The sequence below is a fragment of the Trichechus manatus genome, unplaced genomic scaffold, assembly GCF_000243295.1.
Source record: "Trichechus manatus latirostris isolate Lorelei unplaced genomic scaffold, TriManLat1.0 scaffold00153, whole genome shotgun sequence".
NCBI classification, from domain to species: Eukaryota; Metazoa; Chordata; class Mammalia; order Sirenia; family Trichechidae; genus Trichechus; species Trichechus manatus.
Window position 1 is genome coordinate 1192473 of NW_004444089.1, and position 25798 is coordinate 1218270.

The 25798-nt window shown below is 44.4% G+C and overlaps 1 protein-coding gene across 1 annotated transcript in view; it reads left to right on the plus strand.

Annotated features, from left to right (window-relative positions):
* The first annotated feature begins 694 nt into the window (after nt 1-694).
* Nucleotides 695-25798, plus strand: part of FARP1 (FERM, ARH/RhoGEF and pleckstrin domain protein 1) — a 292761-nt gene continuing 267657 nt past the window's right edge. Inside the window, exon 1 of the mRNA XM_023740318.1 lies at nt 695-967. Within this exon, the coding sequence (XP_023596086.1) occupies nt 797-967 (171 nt within the window). The 5' untranslated portion in view covers nt 695-796. The remainder of the gene's footprint in view (nt 968-25798) is intronic.

Genomic DNA, 25798 nt, shown 5'->3' on the forward strand with positions numbered 1-25798 from the left:
TTTTTCCATACCCACTCCTCCCCTCCCTTGTAACCATCAAAGATTGTTTCTTTTTGTGTGTAAACCTTTTCATGAGTTTTTATAGTAGTGGTCTCATACAATATATGTCCTTTTGTGATTGACTTATTTCACTCAGCATAATACCCTCCAGATTCATCCATGTTGTGAGATGCTTCGTGATTCATCATTGTTCTTTCTCGTTGCGTAGTACTCCATTGTGTGTATGTACCATAGTTTGTTTATCCATTCATCTGTTGATGGGCACCTAGGTTGTTTCCATCTTTTTGCTGTTGTGAACAATGCTGCCACGAACATGGGTGTGCATATGTCTATTTGTGTGATGGCTCTTATTTCTCTAGGATATATTCCTAGGAGTGGGATTGCTGGATCATATGGTATGTGCTTGATTTCTGTGAAGGAAAAAAAACCTGAATATTTTTATGCTGTGTGGTTCAGGAAAATTCCCATAATGAAGGGTAGAAGAAAGCAAAGTTGCTTTAAAAAAAAAAAAAAAAAACCATTGCCCTTGAGTGGACTCTGACTCACAGTGACCTTATAGGACAGAGTAGAACTGCCCCATAGTGTTTCCAAGGCTGTCATCTTTACGGAAGCAGACTACCACCTGTTTCTTCCACAGAACAGCTGGGAGGTTCCATCTGCCAACCTTTTGGGTAGTAGCCGGGCACTTAACCAGCGTGGGCTCCTTCAGATGTTGCTTAGGTGGTTTAAATGATCTCCTCTTGATGTATTTTCTTTCTTGTTGCTTCCTCCAGATATCATATAAGCTACTTTAATCATGGGAGAAATAGAGCAGAGGCCGACTCCAGGGTCGCGACTGGGAGCCCCAGAGAATTCGGGGATCAGTACCTTGGAGCATGGACAGAAGCCGCCCCCAACACCTTCAGGAAAACTCATATCCATCAAAATCCAGATGCTGGATGACACCCAGGAGGCATTTGAAGTTCCAGTAAGTTGGGGATGTATCTGTGAACTCAGGTGGCAGGATGGGGCTGTGTACGCAGCACCTCCTTCCCCACTCAGTATCCTCGTCTAACCCATTCTGCTTCTGACCTATCTGACTTTTAGATTTATGCGTGAATTTTCTGTATAGTGCTGTCAGTGACCATGTGACTTGAATTTTACTGTGGCTTTCCATAGACATATATATATATGTATACGTGTATGAATGTGTTTTATATGTATTGGAGGAAAAAATGGCTTCGTGGGTGGATCCCAGTTTAATTGGCTTATCACAGTCAATTTCTTTCATATTGGCACGGTGTGCATGTGTGCGCATGCACACGTGTGTGCATGTACGTGTATGTGTGTGCACGTATGTGTGCATATGTATGCGTGCATGCACGTGTGTGCATGTACACGTGTGTATGTGTGTGCCTCTGTGCATGTACGTGTGTGTGTGTGTGTGTCCCTGCCTTTCTTCTCGAGGTCGCTGGCAAGCGCCATCCCGAGAAAACCATCAAAGTGCTGTGTGTGTGTTTCAGTATTGGGAGAGCGGGAGAGAAGTTGGCAACTGTGTTCTCAGCCCCTGTGGATGGGGCTTGGAGGGCATAGAGAAGCCCTCCTCAAAGCCCCCAGGTGGCTGCCCTGGAGATGAAGAGTCCCCCATCCCAGGGGCCAGGGAGGACGAACCAGGAGCCTTGGTGTCTGTGTCTCCAGCTCTTTCCCAGTGGGAGCCCTTTCCTTGGCCCTCGCTCCCCTCCCCCCTCTTCCCCATAGTTCTGCTTTTTTCCTCAGAGCCCCTGCTTCTTCATCCCCAGCCCTCCTTCTTCCTTCTTCCCAACCCCCTCCTTAAACAGACCTCCTGTTAGAGGTTATGGAAACACTCAAATGGAGGATTTCTTGTTCCCAAGGCAAGAGAGTAAGATGTGTGTGTCTGACTCTCTAGAATTATGATTGCACTTTACTCAAAAAAACTCAACCTCTCTTACATCAGGCTGGGATCTATAGATTTGTTAACATATTGTGGAGTTAGCGTTTTGTGGTCTGTGTTGAGAAGTTAAGCCCCATGTCCAACATTGTTTGTGGAGGAAGAAAATAACCCCTGAATTCCAAACAGCCCACTTATAAACAAACTTCAGGAACATAACACGTTTTTGAAACGGAGACATCTGCCTGTAATTCCTATCGGCTGGAAGGACTGGAATGTAATAGTTAGCATTAATGTTTGTAACCGGTCATTTAATCGTTGACGCGGTATGATTCAGTAAATTATATTTATTCCACAGAACGTCATTCGTAAAGTGAACTAACATCAAGTGTCTCAGGAAAGATATACCTCAGAACAAACCAGAAAACCAAACCTGGGGCCATCAAGTCGATTCTGACTCAGAGCGACCCTATAGGACAGAGTAGAACTGCCCCGTAGGGTTCCCAAGGGACAGCTGGTGGATTCGAACTGCTGACCTCTTGGTTAGCAGCCTGAGTACTCAAAGCTCCAACCTCAGAATAGCTATGTTCAAAACTGCCAGTTTACTGCACATTGCAGCTAACCTTTGTGTCTTTCTAATTTTCTTGTGGAATTCATATCTTTCAAGGCCAGGGGAGCGTCCTCCTTTGTTGATGAACAAAGCCGCTGCTCATCTGCTAGAGTGGTAAAAGGCACTGAGGAGAACACCTGCTTTCCAGTCATAATTAGACCTCTTGGAGTATGTTCTCCCTCCTCCCTCCTCCCGTTTTTTTACTCTTTGTTGCCAGACTGGTTCGGTGAGGTATTTGGTTTCCGTATTTCCTGTTTGGTGCTGTTGAGGACTGGTGAGCTGAAGTCTCCAGCAGCACATTCTGTTAAGTGGGGCTCCCGCGTGAGATTCGGACAGAGGAGTGATCATGGGCTGCAGTTGTGTGTTCTGACCACGGGGAGTGTTGTACTGTGTTCAGCTGCTCTTCCTTAGTTTCCCTAAGCCTCCAAATACCAAGACTCCATTCCCAGCTGCTGTTTAACTAGCAAGTATATAGGAACTCCCTGCCTGAGAAGTAGCAGTGCTTTCGTCTTTTAAAATTATTTTACTTGATAATTTCTGATTTCTCTCCTTTGTATTTGTAGTTCCTCTGCCTGGAAGGAAGTTTTCTCATTCCCCTGATAAATACCTAACCAGTGCTGTCTGGTTGACTCTGAGTTATGGCGACCCCATGTGTGTCAGAGTAGAGCTGTGCTCCATAGGGTTTGCAAGGGCTGATTTTTTGGAAGTAGATCTCTAGATCTTTCTTCTGAGGTGCCTCTGAGTGGACTCGAACTGCCAATCTTTCCATTAACAGCCAAGGGTCTAATTATTTGTGGTACCCAGGACTCTGATAAATGCCTAGACATCCTTTAAGGCCCCACTCAGCTGCCAGTTTTACCTCCGGCAGTGACTGAAGCTCTGTTTCCCTCCCTACAGAGCTCTTGAGTCGTATACTGTCAGGGTGGAGCCAGACTGCCTGGGTTCACATCCCAGCTTCTCCTACTGACCAGTTCACCCTGCAAAAAATATGTGACTTCTCTGTACCTCAATTTTGTCACCTGTAAAATGAGGTTAATAATTAGCCCTACCTCATACTCTTAAGAGAATAACAAGAGTTGATACAAATAAAGCGTTTGGAACAACTCTTGTTACCTAGTAAGAGCTTCATGTGTGCTTATGATCAGTGGTATTGATAGCTGAGCATTCCCCACTACACCGCTGCCCTCTCAGGGCAGGAACCTTGCCTTATTATCTCTGTCCCCGGCACCTAGCGCAGCGCTTGGCGTGTAACCAAAAACCAGACCCACTGCTGTCAAGTGGATTCCAACTCATAGAGACGCTGCAGGGCGGAGTAGAACTGCCCCATAGGGTTGCCAAGGCTGTAATCTTTATAAAAGCAGGCTACCACATCTCTCTCCCTTGGAGCGGCTCCTGGGTTCAAAGTACTGACCTTTTGGTTAGCAGCTGAGTGCTTAACTACTGTGCAACCAGGGCTCCGCTGGCAGGTGGTGGACGCTTATTAAATGTTTGCTGACTGAGTATTAGAACGAGTGTATTCTACAAGTAGAATCAATGTCATTGCTGTTTTTCATACGCCTCCTCCATTGATATTTTTACTGTTTGTTCAGAATGTTCTTTCCCAGCCATGGGCAACAGATGTTTTCCTTAACTAGCTGTAGAGAGCCAGGTCTCAGCATTTTTATGGATGGAGCTGGTTCTAAATCGCTACCTCGTGCTCTTTAAGAACAGAACCAGCCTGGCTGTGTCACACAGCTGGAAGGCATCAGGGCTGACCACAGCCCTGGGGATTGGAGAAGAGTGCTTCCAGCTTTGCAGACGGCCAGCTCTCCACGATGGCTTGAAAGCCTTTCCCCACATTTTTCACTGTCCACTCATCCAGTCCGAGGCTCTCACCCTGGAAGTGTCTTCCTCGCCCACACACGCTCGCTCCTTTGGTTGGACGCCATCAGCGAATGAAGTTGCATCACTCACTGGCATTTGCCACGCAGATGAGCAGGGCAGGAGGCCAGAAGTCACTGCTGCTGTCCTTAGGGAAAGCTCTTCTGTGAACTGTCTTTCCCTGGGGATTGGATTTCCTGGGCCTTACTGTTTTTGTTTTATAGTGTGGATGTAGGCAAACTAGTCATTTTGAATGCAAATTCCCTAAACACTTCTTGGCATAAATACCCAAACCATACTGTCAGGGTTGTCTCCCATCACTATTTATAGCCTCCTTTTAAAATTTTTTAGTGCCCTGGTAACCCAGTGGTTAAGAGCTCGGCTGCTAACAAAAGGTCAGCAGTTCGAATCCACCAGCAGCTCCTTGGAAATCCTGCGGGGCAGTTCTACTCTGTCCTGTAGGGTCGCTATGAGTCCGAATTGACTCGGCAGCAATGGGTTTTTTAACGGGTTTAAAAATCTTTTTTTTTGCAGTTTTAACCTTCGCGAAGGCCTTGGCAGGACCGCCGCGGTATTTTCCATTCTGTAGCTGGTTCCACAGTCACACCTTCGCTGGTGATTCGTCTGGCGGACTTGCATGTCTTTTTAGATTTTTCCTCTGCAGAGTAGAAAGCTCAAACATCCTATTCACAGCAAATTCTCTTAAAACATTTTATCCTCTTGGGGTGGAAAATGCTGTGTAAATAAGCCTCACTCTGTGATGTGTGCATCTATGCAACTTTCTCTTCCAACCAGAGATTATAAAGCTCAGTGGCTGCTGATGCTCTGAAAGAGTTAACAGCGCTTCCTTCCCACCAGGTCCATCACCTCTGAGGTTCCTGGAAGGTTTCCTCCCGTCCACATGAGCCTGCTGGTAAACAAACACTGTTCCTACTGACATTCGGGGAGGGGGGGTGAAGCAGATGGTCTCCTTCCCAGTGTTTGTTCAGTGTGTGTATTTCCGTTATCAGTGTCAAGACGGAGAAGAATGGGGAAAAGTAGAGGAAATAAAAGGTAGCCGTTTTTGCTGCTTGTTAGCAGCCCTGGTGGTGCAGTATAAGTGCTCGGCTGCTAACTGAAAAGTCGATGGTTCGAACCTGCCATCCTTTCTGCAGGAGGAAGATGTGGCAGTCTGCTTCTGTAAAGATCACAGCCTTGGAAACCCTATAGGGTTGCTGTGAGTTGGAATCGACTCGATGGCAGTGGGTTATTTTATTTTTGGTAAAAACACATGGGAAAGAGTCTGGCAAGTGACAGGAATCCACCTTGTCTCTGTTGAGGAGTTAGCCGGAGGGCCCATTGTAGGCAGCTGGATGGTGGCAGAAGCTGAGAAGCCCAATGGAAGCAGTGGCACAGAGTTGGTTGTGGCAGAAAAAGAAACAACATCGGTGATAGTCATCTCAGGAAATAATTATTGTGATTTTCTTGTATTTGCATATTGTCATTGCGTTATTCAGCAGCTTGTATTGCTCCCAGTTGCCTGAGGATAAAATATGGATTCCTTACTTTGGGGAGGATGGGAAGATGCCATGAGCATTCACTTATTGCTAAGATAACTTGGGCAGTTTTCCTAGTTATTCTCTACCACAAAGCAAGTTGCCATGGAGTGGATTCTGATTCATAGGAACCCCATGTGTGTCAGAGTAGAACTGTGCTCCATAGGGTTTTCAGTGGCTGATTTTTGGAAGATCACCAGGCCTTTCTTCTGGGGGGCCTGTTTGTTGACTCAAACTGCCAACCTCTTGGTTAGCAGCTGAGTGTGGTAACAGTTTGCACCACCCAGCAACTCATTCTCTACCACAGTCCTCCGTATTTTATCTTTTACATAGCATCCCATGCCAGAAAATTCGTATGTTGTTTACATGCTTATTTTTGGCCCACAGGTAGAGTGTGAACTCTGGGAGTAAGGTATCTTGTGTTCTTGTTCATTATCATATCTTAACACCTGGGGCAGTGCCGTTATGGATCTCTAGCAGATACCCAATACCTGTAACTGACCACACACGTTAGGTCATTTAATGCTCCAAATAGTTTTAAATGAAGGGAGTCATGGGAAGAACTTTTAAGTCGCTACTTCTCGTTTGCACAGCTTTAGGTAGGGCTGGGCTGGGCTGGGACTGGAATCGGGGCCTGTCTGACCCCTAGGCTTAAACGCCCTCCCTGTGCTAAGCTGCCTCCACCTACAAGATTCCTTCATAGCCACGGTCTGGCCTGGCTGTTGTCAGGTGCTGTTGAGTCAGTTCCGACTCATCGCAGCCCCGTGTACAACAGCACGAAACACTGCCCGGTCCTGTGCCATCCTCACGGTTGTTGTTATGCTTGAGCCCATTGTTGCAGCCACTGTGTCAGTCCATCTCATTGAGGGTCTTCCTCTTTTTCACTGACCCTCTGCTTTACCAGGCATGATGTCGTTGTCCAGGGACTGATCCCTCCTGATCACATGTCCAAAGTATGTGAGACATAGTCTCGCCATCCTTGCTTCTGAGGAGCATTCTGGTTGTACTTCTTCCAAGACAGATTTGCTCCTTTTTTTGGCAGTCCATGGTATATTCAGTATTCTTGCCTCATTGGATCTTTGAAACCTCCCTCCTGCTGGTCCCAAACAGAAGGCTTCTGTTCCCGCTGACTTCCCTCCCTGAACCCGTTCTCACTTGTGGGTGGTTCTCCTCCCTTCCCATCCCTAAGCACCCCACCGCTAGCAAGTCTCTCTGATTTATGGAAATCTGACCAACCTTCCAGGCCTGGCTTAATTCCCTCTTCCAAGGTGTTACTGCTCGAGGTCATCTTTCTCTTCTTGGTTTACAGCCCTGTCATCCGTTCCTCTAATTAGAGCTTTAATCTCTCCTCCCTTGCTCATTAGTCCTTTACAATGCGGAGTCTCGGTTTCCTTATCTGCAAAATGAGCTGTTTGGCCAGATGATATTCAAGGCTTTTTGTTTTCTTTTCGTTTTGTAAGCCGGGGCCCTCCGTTGACATCCTTGTTGATAAATTGTTTAACTTATCATAACTTCATTTGTTAATTCCCCAAGTAGTTGTCCTCTTTGAAGACAGGTATTTTTAATCTTAAAAAAAACAAAGCCCCCAAAGCCTGATCAGACACAGTAGTTACTGTGTACCTAGTCAATGCTGAAGAAATACATATGGTGAGGGTGTAATTAGCATGTTGTGATGTATACATTGTATGTTACAGGGCATTAGGAAATGGCATGATTTAATGTGTGAGAGTGTGTGTGCATGCGTGTGCCATTGGTGTGCCTCTCTGAGCTAAATAAAGCTGGACTATGTGCAGTTGATAATGAGAAAATAGACGGAAAGAAATCAGGTATTTTCTAGACAACACAAAAAATAAACGGTTTTGTTGAAAACAGAAGACATAAAATTCTTAAGAAAAATGATTAGTTTGCATGTCACTGTAAAAGAGACTGCGTTGGTTTTTCTGGGGACAAAATTGCCTGTTTTATTTGAGTCCGGAGCTCTGGTGGTGCAGTGGTTAGGGCTTGGTTGCTAACTGAGCGGTTGGCGGTTTGAACTCCCCAGCAGGTCTGCGGGAGAAAGACGAGGCAGTCTGCTTTGATAAAGATTACAGTCTTGGAAGCCCTATGGGGCGGTTCTGCTCTGTCCTATAGGGTCGCTCTGAGATGGAATTGACTAGGCAGCAATGGGTTTTTGGTTATCTGAGTCCTAAGTAGGAGTCTCAGTCAGTGCTTAAATGAGTAAACGTTTATTTTTTTTAATTACCTTTTGAAATGAGACAGTCATTTAATTTCGTTAATTATCACTGAAGCCTGGACTTGACATCAGTTGAGAGCTTGTTCTTCCAACGGCCCTGTGATTCAGTGAAAGGTCTTAAATGCTGGTCGAATTTTAAAGTTGTCTTTCGAAGTTTAGTTTCAGTAAAAAAGAAGTAGCAGAAATTTGTCTTTTGAAAATGCTCTGTGTTTACTTTTTGTGGGTCTCAAATTCATGTGAGGAAATGCTGAGGCTGACAGCTTCTAGCTGGGCTTGTGCTCGCTCGTAGCAACCGCGTCTTTATGAAAGCATTGCTGCCTTCTCTCTCTCGTTTTTTATTTGAGGATATGGCCACCTTTATTATTGTTCATTACAAAATGTGGATTCGAGCTAGCCACAGAATTGAAAGGCTAATGGACTCCTATGAATGCTTTTTTTATTATTGTGATAAAAATATACATAAGAAAACATTCGCCAAGTCAACAATTTTTAGATGTGTAATTCGTTGACATTGATTGCATTCCTCATGTTGTGTAACTGTCCCTGCTATTCTTTTCCCAGTTATTCCACCACGATTAACAGAAACTCAGTGCCCCCTACGCCAAGACCCCGTTTCCCCCTTCCTTCCACCTCTGGTAACCACTAACAAGCTTCGGTCTCTGTACACTTGCCTGTCCTAGATATTTCATATAAATGGGGTCACACAATATTTGTCCTTTTGGGACTGACTTATTTCCCTCAGCACGATGTTTTCAGGGTTCATCCATGCTGTGGCGTGTGTCAGGACTTCGTTTCTCTTTATGGCGGAGTAATAGTCCCTTGTATGTATGTACCACGTTTTGCTTATTCATTAATCTGTTGATGGACATTTCCATTGTTTCCACCTTTTAGCTTTGTGAGTAGTGCTGCAGTGAACGTTGGTATATAGGTTTCTGTTTATGTTCCTGCTTTCAAGTCTTTTGAGGGTACGACCAGACTTGGGATTGCTGGGTGATATGGTAGTTACGTGTTCAGCTTTTTGAAGAACTGCCAAATGGTTTTCCACAATGGCTATCCTATTTTTCATTCCCACCAGCAATGGCTGAGGGTTCCAGTTTCTCCACATCCTAGTTCTTTGATCTTAGCCATTCTGGTGGAGGTAAGTTGATATCTCATTGTGGATTTGATTTGCATCTGCCTAATAGCTAATGGGGAAACCCTGGTGGCGTAGTGGTTAAGAGCTACGTCTGCTGACCAAAATGTCAACAGTTTGAATCCACCAGGTCCTCCTTGGAAAACCCTATGAGGCAGTTCTACTCTGTCCTATGGCGTCACTATGAGTCAGAATCGACTCAACAGCAACGAGTTTTGTTTTTTTTTTTAATAGCTAATGGCATCCGCTTGATGGCAGCTGGCTTGGTTTATGACTTAATGGCTGATGATGGTGAGCATCTTTTTATTGCTTGTTGGCCATTTGTATATCCTCTTTGGTAAAACGTGCATTCAAGTCTTTTTTCTGTTTTTTGTCTTTTTGTTAAGTTGTTGGAGTTCTTTATATATTCTGGATATTAAAGACTTATCAGATAGATGGTTCCCCAAATTTTTCTTCCAGTCTGTATGTAGGTTGTCTCTTTGCTTTGTTGATAAAGTCCTTTGATGAACAGTACCTTTTAATTTTTATGAGGTCCCATTTATCTATTAGGTATTGTGCTGCTGATGCTTTTGGTGTCATATCTAAGAATCCATTGTTAGAAAACGAGGTCTTGTAGCAAACGGTTATGTTGTCTTCTGAGAGTGTCATTGTTTCGGTTCTCGTATTTGGGTCTTTGATCCATTTTGAAGTAGTTTTCATATATGATGTGAGGTATGAATCCTGTTTCATTCTTTTGCATGTGGAAATCCAGTTTTCCCAGCACCATTTATTAAAGAGACTATACCATTATACCAGTACCAGGTGTTTTGATTACCGCATTTCTACCAAATAATGCACGCCTTCTAGGTTTGTTTGCCAAGGGCACCTTCCCCCTGTAAGGTATTTTCCTAAGCGTGGTATGCTGATTTTTTTACAGCAACATGTTAAAAAAAAAAAAAAAATCAGTGTAGCAGCACTGACCAAAACACTTCATGGGCTGGGGGGAGGGTGTGGTTGGCAAAAAAAATGTAGAAGATGTGTGTTATTTGCGTAAAAATGGTACTGTAGCTTTATAGTATATTTTGAAATCGGAAAGTGTGAGTCCTCCTACTTTGTTCTTTTTCAAGATCGCTTTGGCTGTTTAGGTCCCCTTGCTCTTCCATATAAGGAGCCCTGCTGGTGCAGTGGTTAAGCACTCAGCCGCAAACCAACAGGTCGGCAGTTTGAACCTACCAGCTGCTCTGCGAGAGAAAGATGAGGCAGTCTGCTTCTGTAAAGATCTACAGCGTTGGAAACCCTATGGGGCAGGTCTGCTCTGTCCTGCAGGGTCGCTATGAGTCCAAATTGACTCGACGGCAGTGGGTTTGGTTTTGGCTCTTGCTTATAAATTTGAGGATTGGCTTTTCCATTTCTGCAAAGAAGGCTGTTAGAATTTTGATGGGGATTGCATTGTCACTTTTATTTTTAATACATTTCGTTTGCCTTTTTCGTTTTCCCCGTTTCAGCTGTCTTATGGACCATGCTGTTTTTCGTAAAATGCTGAACATAAGCCCTCCCCTCAAGAGATGGAATGTCCATTTAAGTAAAGGTCTTGGGGAACATACATCTTTCTTACAGTTCTTCACTTTGACTCCCCTGGAATTACAGGTCTCTGGTAGCAGGCTTCTTCCCTGATGTTGCTCTGATTTTAGTGATAATGTGCTGTTAACTGCCACGGAGTTGGCCCCCGACTCATAACGACCCCATGCACAGTGGAAGGAAACGCTGCCCGGTCCTGCCCCATCGCCATGATTGGTTGTGGATCGGACCGTTGTGATCCATAGGGTTTCCATTGGCCAATTTATAGCAGTAGATCACCAGGCTTTGCTTCCTAGTCTGTCTTAGTCTGGAAGCTCCGCTGAAACCTGTTCAGCGTCATAGCAACGTGCAAGCCTCCACTGACAGATGGGTGGTGGCTGCGCATGAGATGCCTTGGCTGGAATGGAACCCCGATCTCCCCTGCATGGAAGGCGTGAATTCTACCACTGAGCCACCGCTGCCGCCCTGTTTAGTGATCATAGAAGGAAGGGATATGAATTTCAGAGCTACTTTATTCCTTCATTCTTCATGAAATGCCTCGCACAGAAGCGGTGGTGGAGGTGGAGGTGGTGGTGGCTAGACGGAAATAAAATTTAATTGGCCGTTTGCGCCAGGAGGGGAGGCGTGTGTGCCCAGAGCCACGCTTGGCTGCCTTGGCAGCAGCTGCAGTTTGAACTAAAATGAGTGGAGAAAATTTCACATGTTCTCTCAGCGTTTTACAAATCAGCCGACTTTTCTTTCTCCTTATCGGTGTTGCCTTTGGCCCCTTCGATTAGCAAAGTTTCTGCAATGTGTTTTCTGTAACTTGAATGATAAATTGTGCTGTCTGGCTCTGGCCTCGTGAGGTTAAATGTAAGGGCTATTTTAATAGATTAACATTTGTTTTCATAAATCATTTTTGCTCACTGTCGTTAGCCTTCCTTCATAGCTCCTTGAAACAAAGAGTAGAACTTAAATGTTGGCCTGAAATATTTGCGTGTGCCCCTTCCAGCTTCAGTTTCGCCGCGCGTGATCGAAGCTGAAGTCCTGCAGCTCTGAAGTGATTACGGCAATTCTTTAACAGCTGTTTGCTATTTTCTCCCTGGAAAAAAGAATCTCTCAGTAGAACCTAATAAATAAAAAGAATACACTGTAGTTGAGAATGTCCAAATATGACATTAAAATGGGCCATATTCTGAGAAAATGTAGTAAGTTTGAGAAGCTGAGCTGCTTTTTTTTGTTTTTCGTTTTAAATGGAGATAACACATTTTCTTAATTATAAGAAGGGTCCCTGGGTGGTATAAACCGTTAAGCTTTTGGCTGCTAAGCAAAAGGTTGGTGGTTCGAATCCACCCAGAGGCACCGCAGAAGAAAGGCCTGGCGATTCTTCTGAAAACTCAGCCATTGAAGATCCTGTGGAGCACAGTTTCTACTCTGACACACGTGGGGTTGCCAGGATTCAGAATCGACTCTTACAGCAACTGTGTTATTATTATAATAATAAGGAACACAGTGGTTAAAGGAAAGCATACAGGAGCCTGAGTTGGCTTCATTGCTTACCAGCGGGTGGGTCTAGATGAGCTGATAACTACTCTTGGTCTATTTCCTTACCTGTAAATACGGAGAACACCCGCTTCGTGGGGCTGTGGTGAAGGCACCTGGCAGAGTCTGGAACACACGTTGGGTTCTCATGAAAGTTAGTCTCCTTCCTTCCTTTCATTCTAAACTGTAGTTTCATTCTTGTTCTTAACCAAAATTGAGACCCTGCTTCCATTGGCAAGCTGTCGCGTAGGTCAAGTGGAAACAAGAAAGCACTTTAAACAACAAACGGTGTACTTGTTTAAGGTGGAGCAGTGCCCCCTCTTTCCCAGCTGGCTGTGTCTTCTCCCAGTAGGCTGGGGCTTTCTTTGTGTGATAAGTCGCTACCTCAAATGGAGACTTAGTCGAGATGGCTTTCAGAGGGTCTTTAAGAACGAAGCGCCACTTGGACTTTTATGATGAGACCTCAGTTTCCAACAAGCACGCTTACTTCCTTTGTGCCTCACCTGCAGCCTCTCTGAGCTTCAGTCTGGCCAACTTTAACACTGAGGGAGGAGTGTTACAAATGGCTGAGTGTCTCCACTGCTAGCCAGAAGGCTGGCGGTTCAGACTCACCCAGAGGTGCTTGGGACAAAGGCGTGGCCATCTGCTTCCGAAAGGCCCCCCAGCCTTGAAAACCCCATGGAGCAGTTCTACTCTGCACACCGGGGGTTGCCATGAGTCAGAATCGACTGGACAGCAGCTAACAACAACTCCGTTGAGGGGGTTATTCTTTCAGCTGAAAGGTTTTAGGTGAGTTCTGGTGTGGCTGATTTCCTGGTCTCCTCTGTTTACCTAGCCAGCCCAAAGGCTTCACCACTTTTCTAGAACCAGAATTTTCCTAGGAGAAGCTTGCATCTCATAGCATAGGCAGGGCGTAAGATTTCAGGGTGGTGGCCAGCTGCCTGCTCTCTCTGGGGCAGGTCTTCTTCACAGGACAGATTTTGTGGGTGTGTTTGAAGGAGTTCTTGGCTGGCCAGAAACTCCTGTGTTTAAGTGTAAATAGGAAAACATTGCAAATATGATTCTGATTGATTTTTTAAATCTGCCTTATTTTTTTAATATTTGGAACCTTTGCTTTTTTTTTTTTTTGCCTTTTTTTAATGATTCACTTGTTTTCCTCTATCTCTTTGAACATTTGAGATGAATGGAATTGTTTTAAATCATAAGAAATGATTTCATCAATTTAGAATTTTTCTAGTAGGGATAAAAGATTTGTAAAAGAGCAAGTCTGAAAGTGCTTAGTGCTTTGTAACTTTGAGCAGACACCTGATAGGTTTTTGTTTCCTCATTTACGAAACCAGACGGCTGGACTACATACCCGTAATAGAATTCTGCGGCTTTGGTTTTATTTCGCGGGATGTAATCTTGCAAACACAATTTGAGTTCAATAGGTGTTTATTAACAGTTCCTTACATGTAAGGCAACGTGATAAGAAAATTAATAAAAATAATGCTACCCTTTTAAGAACGCCTTGCTGTGTGCCAGCCATTGTGACAGGTCTCTCCATTATCTCATTTATTGCTAATTAATGAATCTCCAAAGAGGGGACGTATAACCCCAGTGGGCTTAGGATAAGCGAGTCGCTCTAGGTCATGTAGCTGGTAAGGAGGTGTGAGGGGGCCAAGCCAGGAACGTCCTACACATAAGCCTGTGCTCTTACCCCCTGTTGGCTGGTCCTGGGCTGTCGGGAGCTGTGAGAGTGGAGAATACAGCACATCAGTCATGCTAGTACCTGTGGCATGTCCCAGTGATAGGTGCTCTTCAGTGGAGAGGATGGGCTGCACAGGGGTGAGCAGCAGGAGAGAGCCCGCAGACGAGAGGCCACTACGATCTTGTACCAGGATCGTGCGTAGAAGTCACATGGTGGTGACGGATAAGAGCCCAGACCCGAGTGCCATGGAGGGGATGTCAGGAAGCTGACAGGCACAAGAGACACTGAGCAGGTAGGATTGATAGGACTTGGCAGCTGATGGGACGTGAACACCCAGCGAGTGGGTGAATGCAGACAGTTGTCCATTGGCCTACAAGCTGGGTGGCTCAACGCTGTCACAGAGAACTAGGAAATCAATTGGCACAGGCCTTTTTATGACAGATGTTTTCCTAGAAATAATGTCTTTTCCTGAGTCTGACATGAAAGTAGCATTGCCAGTGCAGCTAATAAAAGGCATTGCCTTGTTTTTAATCACAGAGAGACGTCTGTGGCTCTTTAACCTCCAGGATTCATGATGATTATGGAAATTGTATAAGCTGAAGGTAACAGGCATGGTTTGATTGCTTGGCTTCAGTTTATGTTAGGAAAATTATATTTACTCTTCTCATTTCAATTCCTCATCACCCCGGGGATGACACTGTTCTGTTTGCCACACCTACAGGAATGCTAAGCTGGGGAAGCGTTTGATTCCAGCTTCTTCAAAGGATTCCATTGAAAAGCACTGGAAGGGAATGGGGCAATTGGCTTGGGTTAGCTCATCGTTAAAATGATATGAAATATAAAGTGCATTTGGCTATTGCATAATCTTCAAGTGGTCATTTGTCAGTATGCATTTCTGTCAGCAAACAGAATTCAAGTGCTCGGGTACCTTTGATCTAGCCATGAGACTGAAGATCTAAGCCATTGGAAAGCCAAACCACAGAGCATTTGTTGAGTTGGTAGGGCGTCACAATACTTTTTTCATGGTTAAAAGCATACTTAACATTGTAAGAATGGAAGAAGAACATATAATTTATCCTGAGCCTCAAGAAGTGTTTCCCTTAACATACATCTTTTAGTTTAAAAACACTTTAGTCTTTGTCACTGAAAATTTTATAGAAAGATTTTTTAGATATCTTTTTGAAATAGAAAAAATGCAGTTAAAGTTCATTCTGCATGAGACCATCTAAGTGATACACACTTGAAAGCACTATCCGTGCTCAGTTTCTGATTCTGAATATTGCGGTTTAGCTAGGAAGTGCAGGAACAAAATGCCAAAGGTGTGTTTGTATGGTTTTGACAGTTGGGGTGGAGGGGACACTTGACTGTGATAGTTGTCCGAGAGTAACAGTAACATTTTTATGAAAGCCCATGTTTTGATTATTGTGGATTTTCAGGGCTGACGTTGAACTGATTTTCTGAATCCAGCTCGGTCCGGCTCTTCATTCTGTTCATCTCATTTTACCCGCCCTTCAACCTAGTGGTGACCTCTACCCCCTCACTCTCTTCTCCCAGGCACCCACCCCTCATCGATTGATTTTCTCTGCTCACTGTACTAAATCACAGTGTTTTGTCATTTAGGATACTGCGTCAGTGTCCTAGGTCCAAACGATCTGCTCTCAGCTACTAACCGAAAGGTTGGTCGTCCAAATACACCCAGCGGCGCCGTGGAAGGAAAGACTTGGCGATCTGCTTCTGTAAGATGACAGCCGAGAAAACTCCGTAGAGCACAGTCTGCTCCGAAGCACACGGGGTCTCTCTGAGTCAGAACTGACTTGACAGCAAAGTCGACTCATCGGCACCTAACAACAGCAGTTAGTGCCCTAGGGCTGCTGTGACAGATTACCACAAACCAGGTGGCTTAGAAAGCAGGAATTGACTCTCTCCCGGTTCACGCACTATCACGTCTTGACTCTGCAGTGGCCACAGCGCCTGTCTTCTCTGCTGCCGCTCCCAGTGGTAAGGACTGTTGGAAAAAGTTCCACCCCAGCCAGGCTGCTGTCATTGTAAATCTAAGAGCTCTGATCTCACCTGGTTCCTTCCTCAGAGCTCCCTGGCCCCTGTAAGAGTGTCCTGGTCGCTGACGCCCGCAGTGGCTATCATGGACACCCACCTTTCCCCTCCGGTCAGCTCTTACTCCTGCAGCCTACCAGTTGGGTTCATGGCAGAGACAGATGGCACACTCACAAGGTTTTACCTGAAAACAGTTTATTGGCAGGACTATGCATAGAAGAAGGATCCCTGGTGGCACAGTGGGTAAGTGCTCCAACTGGGGGTAAAAAGACCTGGTGATCTGCTCCCGTAAAGATTACAGCCTTGGAAACCCTACAAGGCAGTTCTCCTCTGTCGTATAGGGTTGTTATGAATCACGATCGACTCCGTGGCAACGCGTTTGGTTTGTTTAATATTAATTGAAGGAGCCCTGGTGGCACAGAGGTTAAGCACTCAGCTGCTAACTGTAAGGTCGGTGGTTTGAATCCACCAGCCCTTCCGTGGGAGAAGGATGCGGCAGTCTGCTTCTACAAAGATTTATAGCCTTGGAAACCCTATGGGGCAGTTCTGCTCCGTCCTGGAGGGTGGCTAGGAGTCGGAATCGACTTGACAGCCCACAACAGCGACAACAACAACGTGCATAGAAGGGCAGAGACAGGAGAGGCTCAGGATACAGTAAGGGGTGATGTAGCAGCAGTGGGAGCTGTTCTCGTCCTGGAAGAAGGAGTGGTATTCCAAGCCACTGAGAGTGGTGGACACATAAGACACGTCCAGTAGGAGCTGTGGCTGCTGCCAGGCCCTCAGCAAGGCCAGATGACTGGGTGGTGGTACGTTTCTCAGCCCGTCTCTCCTCCCGTCTCTCCTCCCATCACCCATTTCCTGTCGGTGCCTACCATTGGCTGATGCCAACCAGAAGCCCAAGAGCAAAGGAGCCAAGGTCTGCAGAGGTCAACCTCCCAGGCAGTGAGGGAGTCCCGAGGGCACCCTTTCTCTCAGGAGGTGACCAAGACTTCTACCTCACCGGGAAAATCAAGGCCCTGAGGCTTGGGCTCCTTTAAGTTCACAGAGTTCTGAAACCTCATGCTCGTCTCCCTCTTTCTCTGCCTTCTCGTCCTTCTCTGCGCTCTCGGATGAAGTGGTCATCTCCACGCTTAATCCTATCTCCTCCAGGACATTGCTCTCCAGAAATATCAACAGATATCTTATTTGCATATAAATCCTGTGATTTGTGGCATGCTTTTATTAAATTTGTAGAAGATTTTATCAGTAGAATCCGAATGAAAAAAAAGGAGTGGCTACAGCATATATTGAATATATCGGTTGAAACAAAATTTAGATCTCACTGCTCACCATCTTATCATCCCTTAGCCGTAGATTTAATTATTTTTGTGAGTACCAAGATGACATTTTTATGAGACTTGTCAAATGGTGTGTCTGGTTTTGTAAAGCCGTGCTGAGAATCACTCCTTTCCTTCTATGAGCTCCGTTCCCGTTGTCTTTAACAGCTCCTTGCATCGGGAGAATTTGCAGTGATGAGCGAAGTTCGTAGTTCTGTTTGTTGACCACAAGATGAAGCTATCTGGATTAGCGCCCATGCTCAATTAGAGCTCTGCTGATTTATTAAGCTCTCACCATTAGTCACATCTTAAGAGAACATTCATTCCAAGCAAAGTATTAGTGTTTGCTAACTGTGAACTTTCTGAACCTCTAATTAAGAAAGGATGGTTTTGCTCCCTGCCTTCCTTTCCATTTTCAGAGCAACTTCTCTGAGGTGGAATTCTTCTCTGAGTGTCCTCTTCTGCCTTGCTTCTCTTGTGAAGCTTCTGAATGATACACAAGAGTCTTAGAAAATAAAGTTCTAATTTCCTTCAAAAAAACTGGTTCAACAAAAACCGAGACACTGCCAACAGCCTTTGGCATCCTGCTGTCCTGGAGCCTGTCTAGAGAGAGGTTTTACGGGGGTGAGAGTCCCATTGTGTAGCTTCCAAACTTATTTTTGCCCTCTGTCTGGCTCCTAAAATGCTTGACCACAGGCCCAGTGGGGAGCTGATTTTGGTTTTGGTCATCGTTTGGTGGAACACAAGGTACTAGATGGAAACAAGTTATTTTTATCTGTACCCTGAACCCACACAAACCCTCAAAGCAGGTAATAACATTTGTTAGCTCCTATTAGTAGCACTTTCTGCTATGGGACAAGGTGATACTATAGTTCTCGTCCATTTTCCTGGGCTACTCTACCACGTGATGACTTGATGTGACATTGATTGAAATACAGCGCCTTCCGTTGCTTGCTTTCTTTACTTAGCATCATTTGAAAAAGGGTTGGACCATTTACTGCTGTGACTTGTAGCCATGGAATGGACTTACCCGGTTTTCTGTTCTGGTTCCTTTGGAGACACGGTGTAGGATGGGACATTTTCCCAGCAAATGGAGGAGACCTCGCTCACAGAAAACTTAACTCACATGTATGCATAATTGAAATTAGACCTAAGTGGAAAGCTGTATTAGATGAGAAATCTTGTCTGTATCGATGAAGAGAACTGTAGAAGTGGGTTGGTTTGAGGCGTTTCCTTCCGCCCGCAGCCCTCTCTGGCATTTTCCACCACGACAGTCATAGCTTGAAAGTCATCGTATAGTTCTTCCCGGTGCATCCTGTTAACCTTTCTAAAATCGTTCGGTCTTATTCTGGCAAATATAAATTCCTTTGATGTTTTAGTCCAGGTTGAAAAAGTAAGTCTTCATTATTATCCCCTTCTGCCACCTGTCAGTTCGTCATACTGTGGTAGCTTACAAGTTACTATGCTGCTGGAGGCTATGCCACAGGTGTGTCAAATACCAACAGGGTCACCTATGGTGGATAGGCTTCAGCAGTGCTTCCAGACTAAGACAGACTAGGAAGAAAGTCCTGACAATCTGTTTCTAGAAATTAGCCATTGTAAACCCTCTGGATCACAGAACATTGCCTGAGACTTTGAACATGTCATGAAGAAAGACCAATCGATAGAAAAGGACATCATGTTTGATAAAGCAGAGGGTCAGCAAAAACGAGGCGACCCTCAATGAGATGGATTGACACAATGGCCGCAACGATGGGCTCAAACATACCAACAATCACAAAGATGGCGCACAACTGACATTTCGTTCTGTTACGCATCGGATTGCCACGAGTCGGAGACAACTTGACGGCAGCTAACGACAACGGTGATGTGATCCCCTTGTTCTTTTGGTCTTCGGAAAGTTTTGTCGGAGGGCAGTGTGGTCTGGAAATGAGTTAAAGTTGCTGATTTCAACTCATGAGTAAAATAGTGTGGACCTTAATTTCTGTTGCCCGGTGCTTCATTTGAACTCTGATGACAAGGCAGGCACTGTGTGAGGTGTCAGGGGACAGGGAAGCAGATTCGACTGGGAGTGAAAAGACCTGGATGAGGGAAGAATTCATATAAAATAAACGAAAACATTAGATTACAGGAATTGTAACTCTAGCCCTTAGACGGTAGATGAAGATTCTTTGAGAAAACATTGAAGAGAGAGTGTTAATTTCTCCTGCGTTCATTGCATCATTTGGTGGTTATCTCCTGCTTGTCTATTGTTAGTTATCATTTTATGGATCTTGCCTCCCAGACAGACACTAAATCCTTTTAAGGCTGGGACTGGGTATTTTGTGACCCTACTGCTGTTTGTGTGTTTACTGTACCAACCAGGAGTAAGTAGTTAATAGACCTGTTTGTTCATTGATCCACTTGTGGGACTTTCAGCAAGTAACTTAATTCTAAGGGTCAGTTCACGTCCAGTTGCGTTATTTGCTGGCTTTTAGGCTATCTAATGATTGTACTGGGCAAATCTGCTGCAAAGGCCTCTTTAAAGTTCCAAAAAGCAAAGATGTCACCTTGAGGACTAAGGTGCGCTTGACCCAAGCCACGGTCTTTTCAGTCGCCTCGTATGCATGTGAAAGCTGAACAATGAAGAAAGAAGACAGAGGAAGAATCGACGCATTGTGGTGTTGGTGAAGAATCTTGAATATACTGAACAAATTAGTCTTTGAAGAAATACTGCCAGAATGCTCCTTGGAAGCAAGAGTGGCAAGACTTTGTCTTGTTTACTTTGGACACATCATCAGGAAAGATCAATTGCTAGCAAAGTACATCATGTTTGGTAAAGTAGAGGGTCAGCAGAAATGACAAAAAGCCTCAATGAGATGGATTGACACAATAGTCTCAACAATGGGCTCAAACAATGGCGCAGGGCTGGGCAACGTTTCATTCTGTTATACGTAAGGTTTCCGTGAGTTGGAGGTGACTCAGCGGCAACTAACAACAATGACCGAAAACACTTTGCAAAGATAGAATTTCCAAACATTACTGAAATTATTAAAGTCATTATAGCTTCTTTATTTTCTAGCAATTTCTGTGTAAACTGGCCAGTGAAATTATAAGACTCTTAAAACCTCAGAAACAGAATCTTTTCATATTTGTATAAAACTTATCTTTGAGTAAGCAATCCAAGTAGTATCTCCCTGCTGCGCTTGGCACGCAGATCCTGCAGTTAAATATCGTTTGTAAGTAACTTAGGACATTTCTAGCAGAGAACTGCCAAGACATACCATTTATCCATTGCTCTAATTAATTCCCTGCGAGTGATAAATTTTCTGTGCTTTACCCTTCTGCCCACATTTTACCCTCCTTTACAGAGATTTCATTTGACAGTGAAGATGAAGCAAGTCAAGAATGGAATTTATCCTGCTTGTGTTGAAGCGTTTGGAAACCTGTACCCAAGTATCCCATACAAGACATTTTAAAGTTTGTGTTCCAGAAGTGTAGCATTTGGATGCATTTACTCAATATGAAGTCCTTTCTATTTATGTTTTATTCACAACATGAGCTCTCTGAATGACAATGTAAAATATCATTAACTCTTACGATAGGGGCATAGTTGTTAAGAGCTATGTCTGCTAACCAAAAGTTTGGCAGTTCAAATCCACCAGCCACTTCTTGGAAACCATATGGGGCTTTTCTACTCTGTCCTATAGGGTCACAATGAGTTGAAGCCGACTCCACGGCAAAGGGTTGTTTTTTTTTTTTTCCCTTATGATAGTGACAGGACACGTAGCATTTGATGCATTTCTCTGACAAGAGGAAGGTCTCAGGACAGCGTGTAATACAAACCAGAAGGAAAATTTCAACACCATCAGTGAAAAGCCACTGCGCCTTGCAGTATCCCACCTCAGATTCTGGGCCTCGTTTATCGCTACCGTATTGCCTGTTACAGGTTAGGTAAGTGAAAGAACAGTAAAAGGTAGATTGAATGCATAATTTTAGTATGAATATTTTAAGAATTATTCAGAAAGAAAGCATTCCTTCAGATCCGAGTTGGTGTGGTACAGTGGTTTAATGACGTTTCCTAGCAGGTAGCGTGATGGTTGCTAACCTCCTCAGGAGCCAGGGGAGCGTAATTTAGTTCTTAGGCCATGGGGTAAATGTGTCATCGCCTCTTACCTGCCTTAGAGAACTGGGCGCGTGCTTCCCTCCTCCCCCTTCCAAAAAAAAGAGAGATTTGGGAGTCATTGAAAAAAATCATCATTGTGTCCATGACGCTGCCATTGTAGCTCATGATCATAATTGCTTGTTAACATTATGGCTTTGAGCATCAGAGGTTCTGGCATCTTTAAACAGATGATGGTGTTTAGTGAGAACCAGAGAAATATATTTGGTTTTTTAAAAGAAACTCTAAAATCTTTCTAGTCTCTTAATAAAAACCCCATTGCCCTCGAGTCCATTCCGACACATAGTGATCCCATAGGACAGAGTAGAACTGCCCCCATAGGGTTTCCAAGGCTGTAATCCTTACAGGAACAGATTGCCACATCTTTCTCCCATGGAGCAGCTGGTGGGTTTGAACTGCTGACCTTTCAGTTAGCACCAAGCGCTTTAACCACTGCACCACCAGGGCTCCTTTTGTCCTTTAATACTTATCCCTAAAGGGATGTGCGTTGTTGAAAATTGGGAAAAGACATAAAAACTTGAAGGAAAAAGCCTCTTTCATCCAATCAGACAAAGTTATTGATATTTTAGGGTATATCCTTATGGTTTTTTCCTTTATGTATTTTCTTAATTAAGAGTCTTCTGGTTGTAAACAACAGAAAATGATTCTGGTTAATGTAAGCGAAGAAGGGAACTTGTTGAAAGAATGGTCATGAATTATTGTGAGCCAGGCAGCTACCCCCTTTGTCTTTTAGAGTATCTTTGGATAAAATCAGAACAATATTGTACGTACTTGGGTGTTCCTCCTTCTATTTGCTGTGGGAAACATCAGTTACTGATGGATGGAGAGAATTCAACAACGAGGAAGAATTTCAGGGTGAAGGGGTACATACAAAGAGAAACGTGTCTCTAGCTTGTCAGCAAGCCATAGTCTGAACAGGGAATGGTTTAGCAGTTAGGCATGAAAGGGACATTGGTGAGCTTGGGTAGCAAGGATAACACCCGAATACTGTCTAGGTCAAGCTGATATTTGGGCAGAGGCCATAGAATAAATTCTTATGGGGCCAGGGAGGGATAGAGAGGTGACAGCAGAAAAATAAAACCCGAGGCAAGCTTATTGACAGTTGAGGGAGGGAAACAGAAGCAGCAAAGCAGTTTACAGGGCAACGCGTATGTTTTCCCATTTCCCCAGAAAACCAAACCCGTTGCCGTGGAGTCGATTCCAACTCATAGCAACCCTATAGGACCGAGTAGAACTGTCCCATAGGGTTTCCAAGGCTGTAATCTTTACAGAAACAGACTGCCACGTCGTTCTCCCACAGAGCGGCTGGTGGGTTCGAACCGCTGACCTTACAGTTAGCAGCCAAGTACTGTAACCACTGCGCCAGCAGAGCCATGTTTTCCCGTTTAGGTACCATTTTATAATCTGGTTCTCTAGGGGCTTTAGGGTCGATAAAGGGACAGGAGTCTCTTTTTTTTCTCATAGAAAATAAAATACCCCTTTAAAATTTGCCCTTCTACTCAGTCTTTGGTTTAACTCATGCATCTTTACCAAACCAAACCAGTTGCCATCGAATCAGTTCCAGCTCACAGCAGCCAGACGCATCTCTAGAGGCTCATTATTTTCTCTGCAGTCTCACTTTCCCACTGGACTCTGCCCTGTTGAAAACCGTAGTTCAGTACACAGTACCTTCAGATTTCATGGACTGTTTTTCTTGGAGGAGAACTGCTAGGGTTTGTAGGAAAAATTTTTTATCAGAAGTGGTTTTCAGATTTGCATCTTATAAATTGGCATTAATGTGATTAATTAATAAGGCGTTTTAAGATCAGGTCCTTTAAAATTAACACTTGTACTGAGAATGCAGCGCTTTTGAAACATTCTGTTTAGCATGAATGATGTTTTCGGCAGTATTGCCTGGTTTCCCAGAAAAAGTCTACAATAATTTCCCGGTGAGCTCAGAATTTCTCTGTTCTCGAGGTGAATTCACATTAGGATGAGGGACCCCATGGAGGCCTTTGTGGTGTTTGCTGTCATCTAGGAGGCTCAGAAGTTCACGGACCTGTGTTTGCAGGCTTGCATGTCCTTCTTAGCCCGACACCTGCGAGTTCTGTGGTTTCAAGTGAGGAATGTTGCCTTGGGCTTTACGGTCAGGCTCGGTGGTTAGGCTTTTCTGAGGCATGGATGGTTGAGCGCATTGGCAAAGTACTTCGTTCAACCCATCTCACATTTTCCGTTATAGAGAGTTCTTTGTTAAAATAAAGGTTCTAGTTCAGTGGAGTCGATTCCAACTCACGGAGACCCCATGTGTGTCAGAACAGCACTCCGCAGGATTTTCAGTGGTTGATTTCTCAGAAGTAGATCACAAGGCCTTTCTTTCGATGTGCCTCTGGGTAGACTCGAACCTCCAACCTTTCAGTTAGCAGCCAACCGCCTTAAGCATTTGCACCTCCCATTGGCTCCAAAATAAAGATAGTGTTTAGCTTTAAGAGAGAGTGGTGTCAGTAAATCACATCCACTTCCTCCCCTCAGTTCAGAACCATCTGAGAAAGAGGCACAGTATCGACAGCAGATGACAATGTCGTCTCTTACTATTACGGATAAAAACTAGACTTGGGTACTGGCCAGCAGGCTGATAACCCATCCCTCAGATTAGACTCACCACCTGGCCACTGTCATACAGAACACAGGGTCTCCACCATGGTGAGAGCTGTCTAGAATGAGTGTTCTGTGCCAGGAAGCAGAGCTGACCAGAGAGGAAAGGGTTGAACTGAGGAGGCCCGGCTCCTTCCCCCAAGCTCACCATCACATAAGCCCAGGAAAGGAGTGAGTGAGGACTGGTAGAGAGGCCAGGAGATTCCCGAGGTGATGTCCCTCCATAGGGCACCAAGAGAAGGCAGTTGCATTTAGATGTTGTTACAGTGAATGCCAATTATGTATATGTAGGTGCCTTAGTCATCTAGTGCTGCTGCAGCCGAGGTACCACAAGTGGATGGTTTTAACAAAGAAAAATTTATTCTCTCTCAGTCTAGGAGGCTAGAAGTCAGAATTCAGGGCATCAGCTCCAAGGGAAGGCTTTCTCTGTCAGCTCTAGGGAAGGTCCTTGACATCAGTCTTCCCCTGGTCTGGGAGCTACTTACTCAGCGCAGGGACCCAGGGTCCAAAGGACATGTGCTCCTGGCTCTTCTTGCTTGGTGGTAATGAGGTCTCTCTGCTGGCTTCTCTTTATATCTCAAAAGAGATTCACTTAAAACACAACCTAATCTTATAGATTGAGTCTTACTTCATTAACATAACTGCCTCCAATCCTGCCTCATTAACATCATAGAGGTAGCATTTACAACACATAGGAAAATCACATCAGATGGCAAAATGGTGGACAACCACACAATACTGGGAATCATGGCCCAGCCAAGTTGACAGACATTTTTGGGGGCAACAGTTTAATCCATAAGAGTACGTATATAATGTAGGTTTTATGTATTAAAGAAGTTTGAATTCTCAGAGTCAAAATGGAAAACATCTGGGACTCTCTCACTATTCAATTAAACTAGGGATTTTAGAATTCCTAAGGGATACTTTCACTCCCTTTCAAATGTCAGTAATTGTGAGTGAAGGAAAGATACGGACTCTGACTTTTTTTTAAAGCCTGTGATAATTGATTTGGTCTCTTCAGCCAGTGAGTAGAACTCAGAAATTACTTAGATTTTCTTCTCAAATAGAATGCCCTCCTCATCTCAGGAAGGTTCATCCTTCAATTCTGCAACAACTTTTCTCTTAAATTTCCTTTTCAAGTCAGAAATTGAAAAGTCAGAGGAAAATAATCATCCCACGTCTTCCCTCTATATGCATAATTTGTCTGCATCCGACTGTGAGGATTTCTTTCCCAATCAGGACAAGGTTGACATTTGCAATCAAGTTAATTCACTAAGCTTCCCTTTTCTTCTCTCAGGACTAGTTTAGCGTTGGAGTCACTACCTTGGCCAAGTTCTGCAGTTGCACACCCTGCAGAAGGTCCGCCAGTTCTTAGAGGAAGCAGGCGTGAACGTTGTTGTGCGGTGGTTTCCTTTCATCTCATCTCACCTTTGTTCTCATTCCCTGTTCCTAGGTGGGGAGTCCGAGTTTTGGAAACTTTCAGTTAGACCAAGAAAGCTGGACTTCTTGGATAGTCTTTGAGGCAAGCGAGGAGTGGTCTATTGGGAGCTAGACTTGAAACCAGAAAAGACAACACAGAGACATTAGAAAAACAGATAAATTTCTCAGATG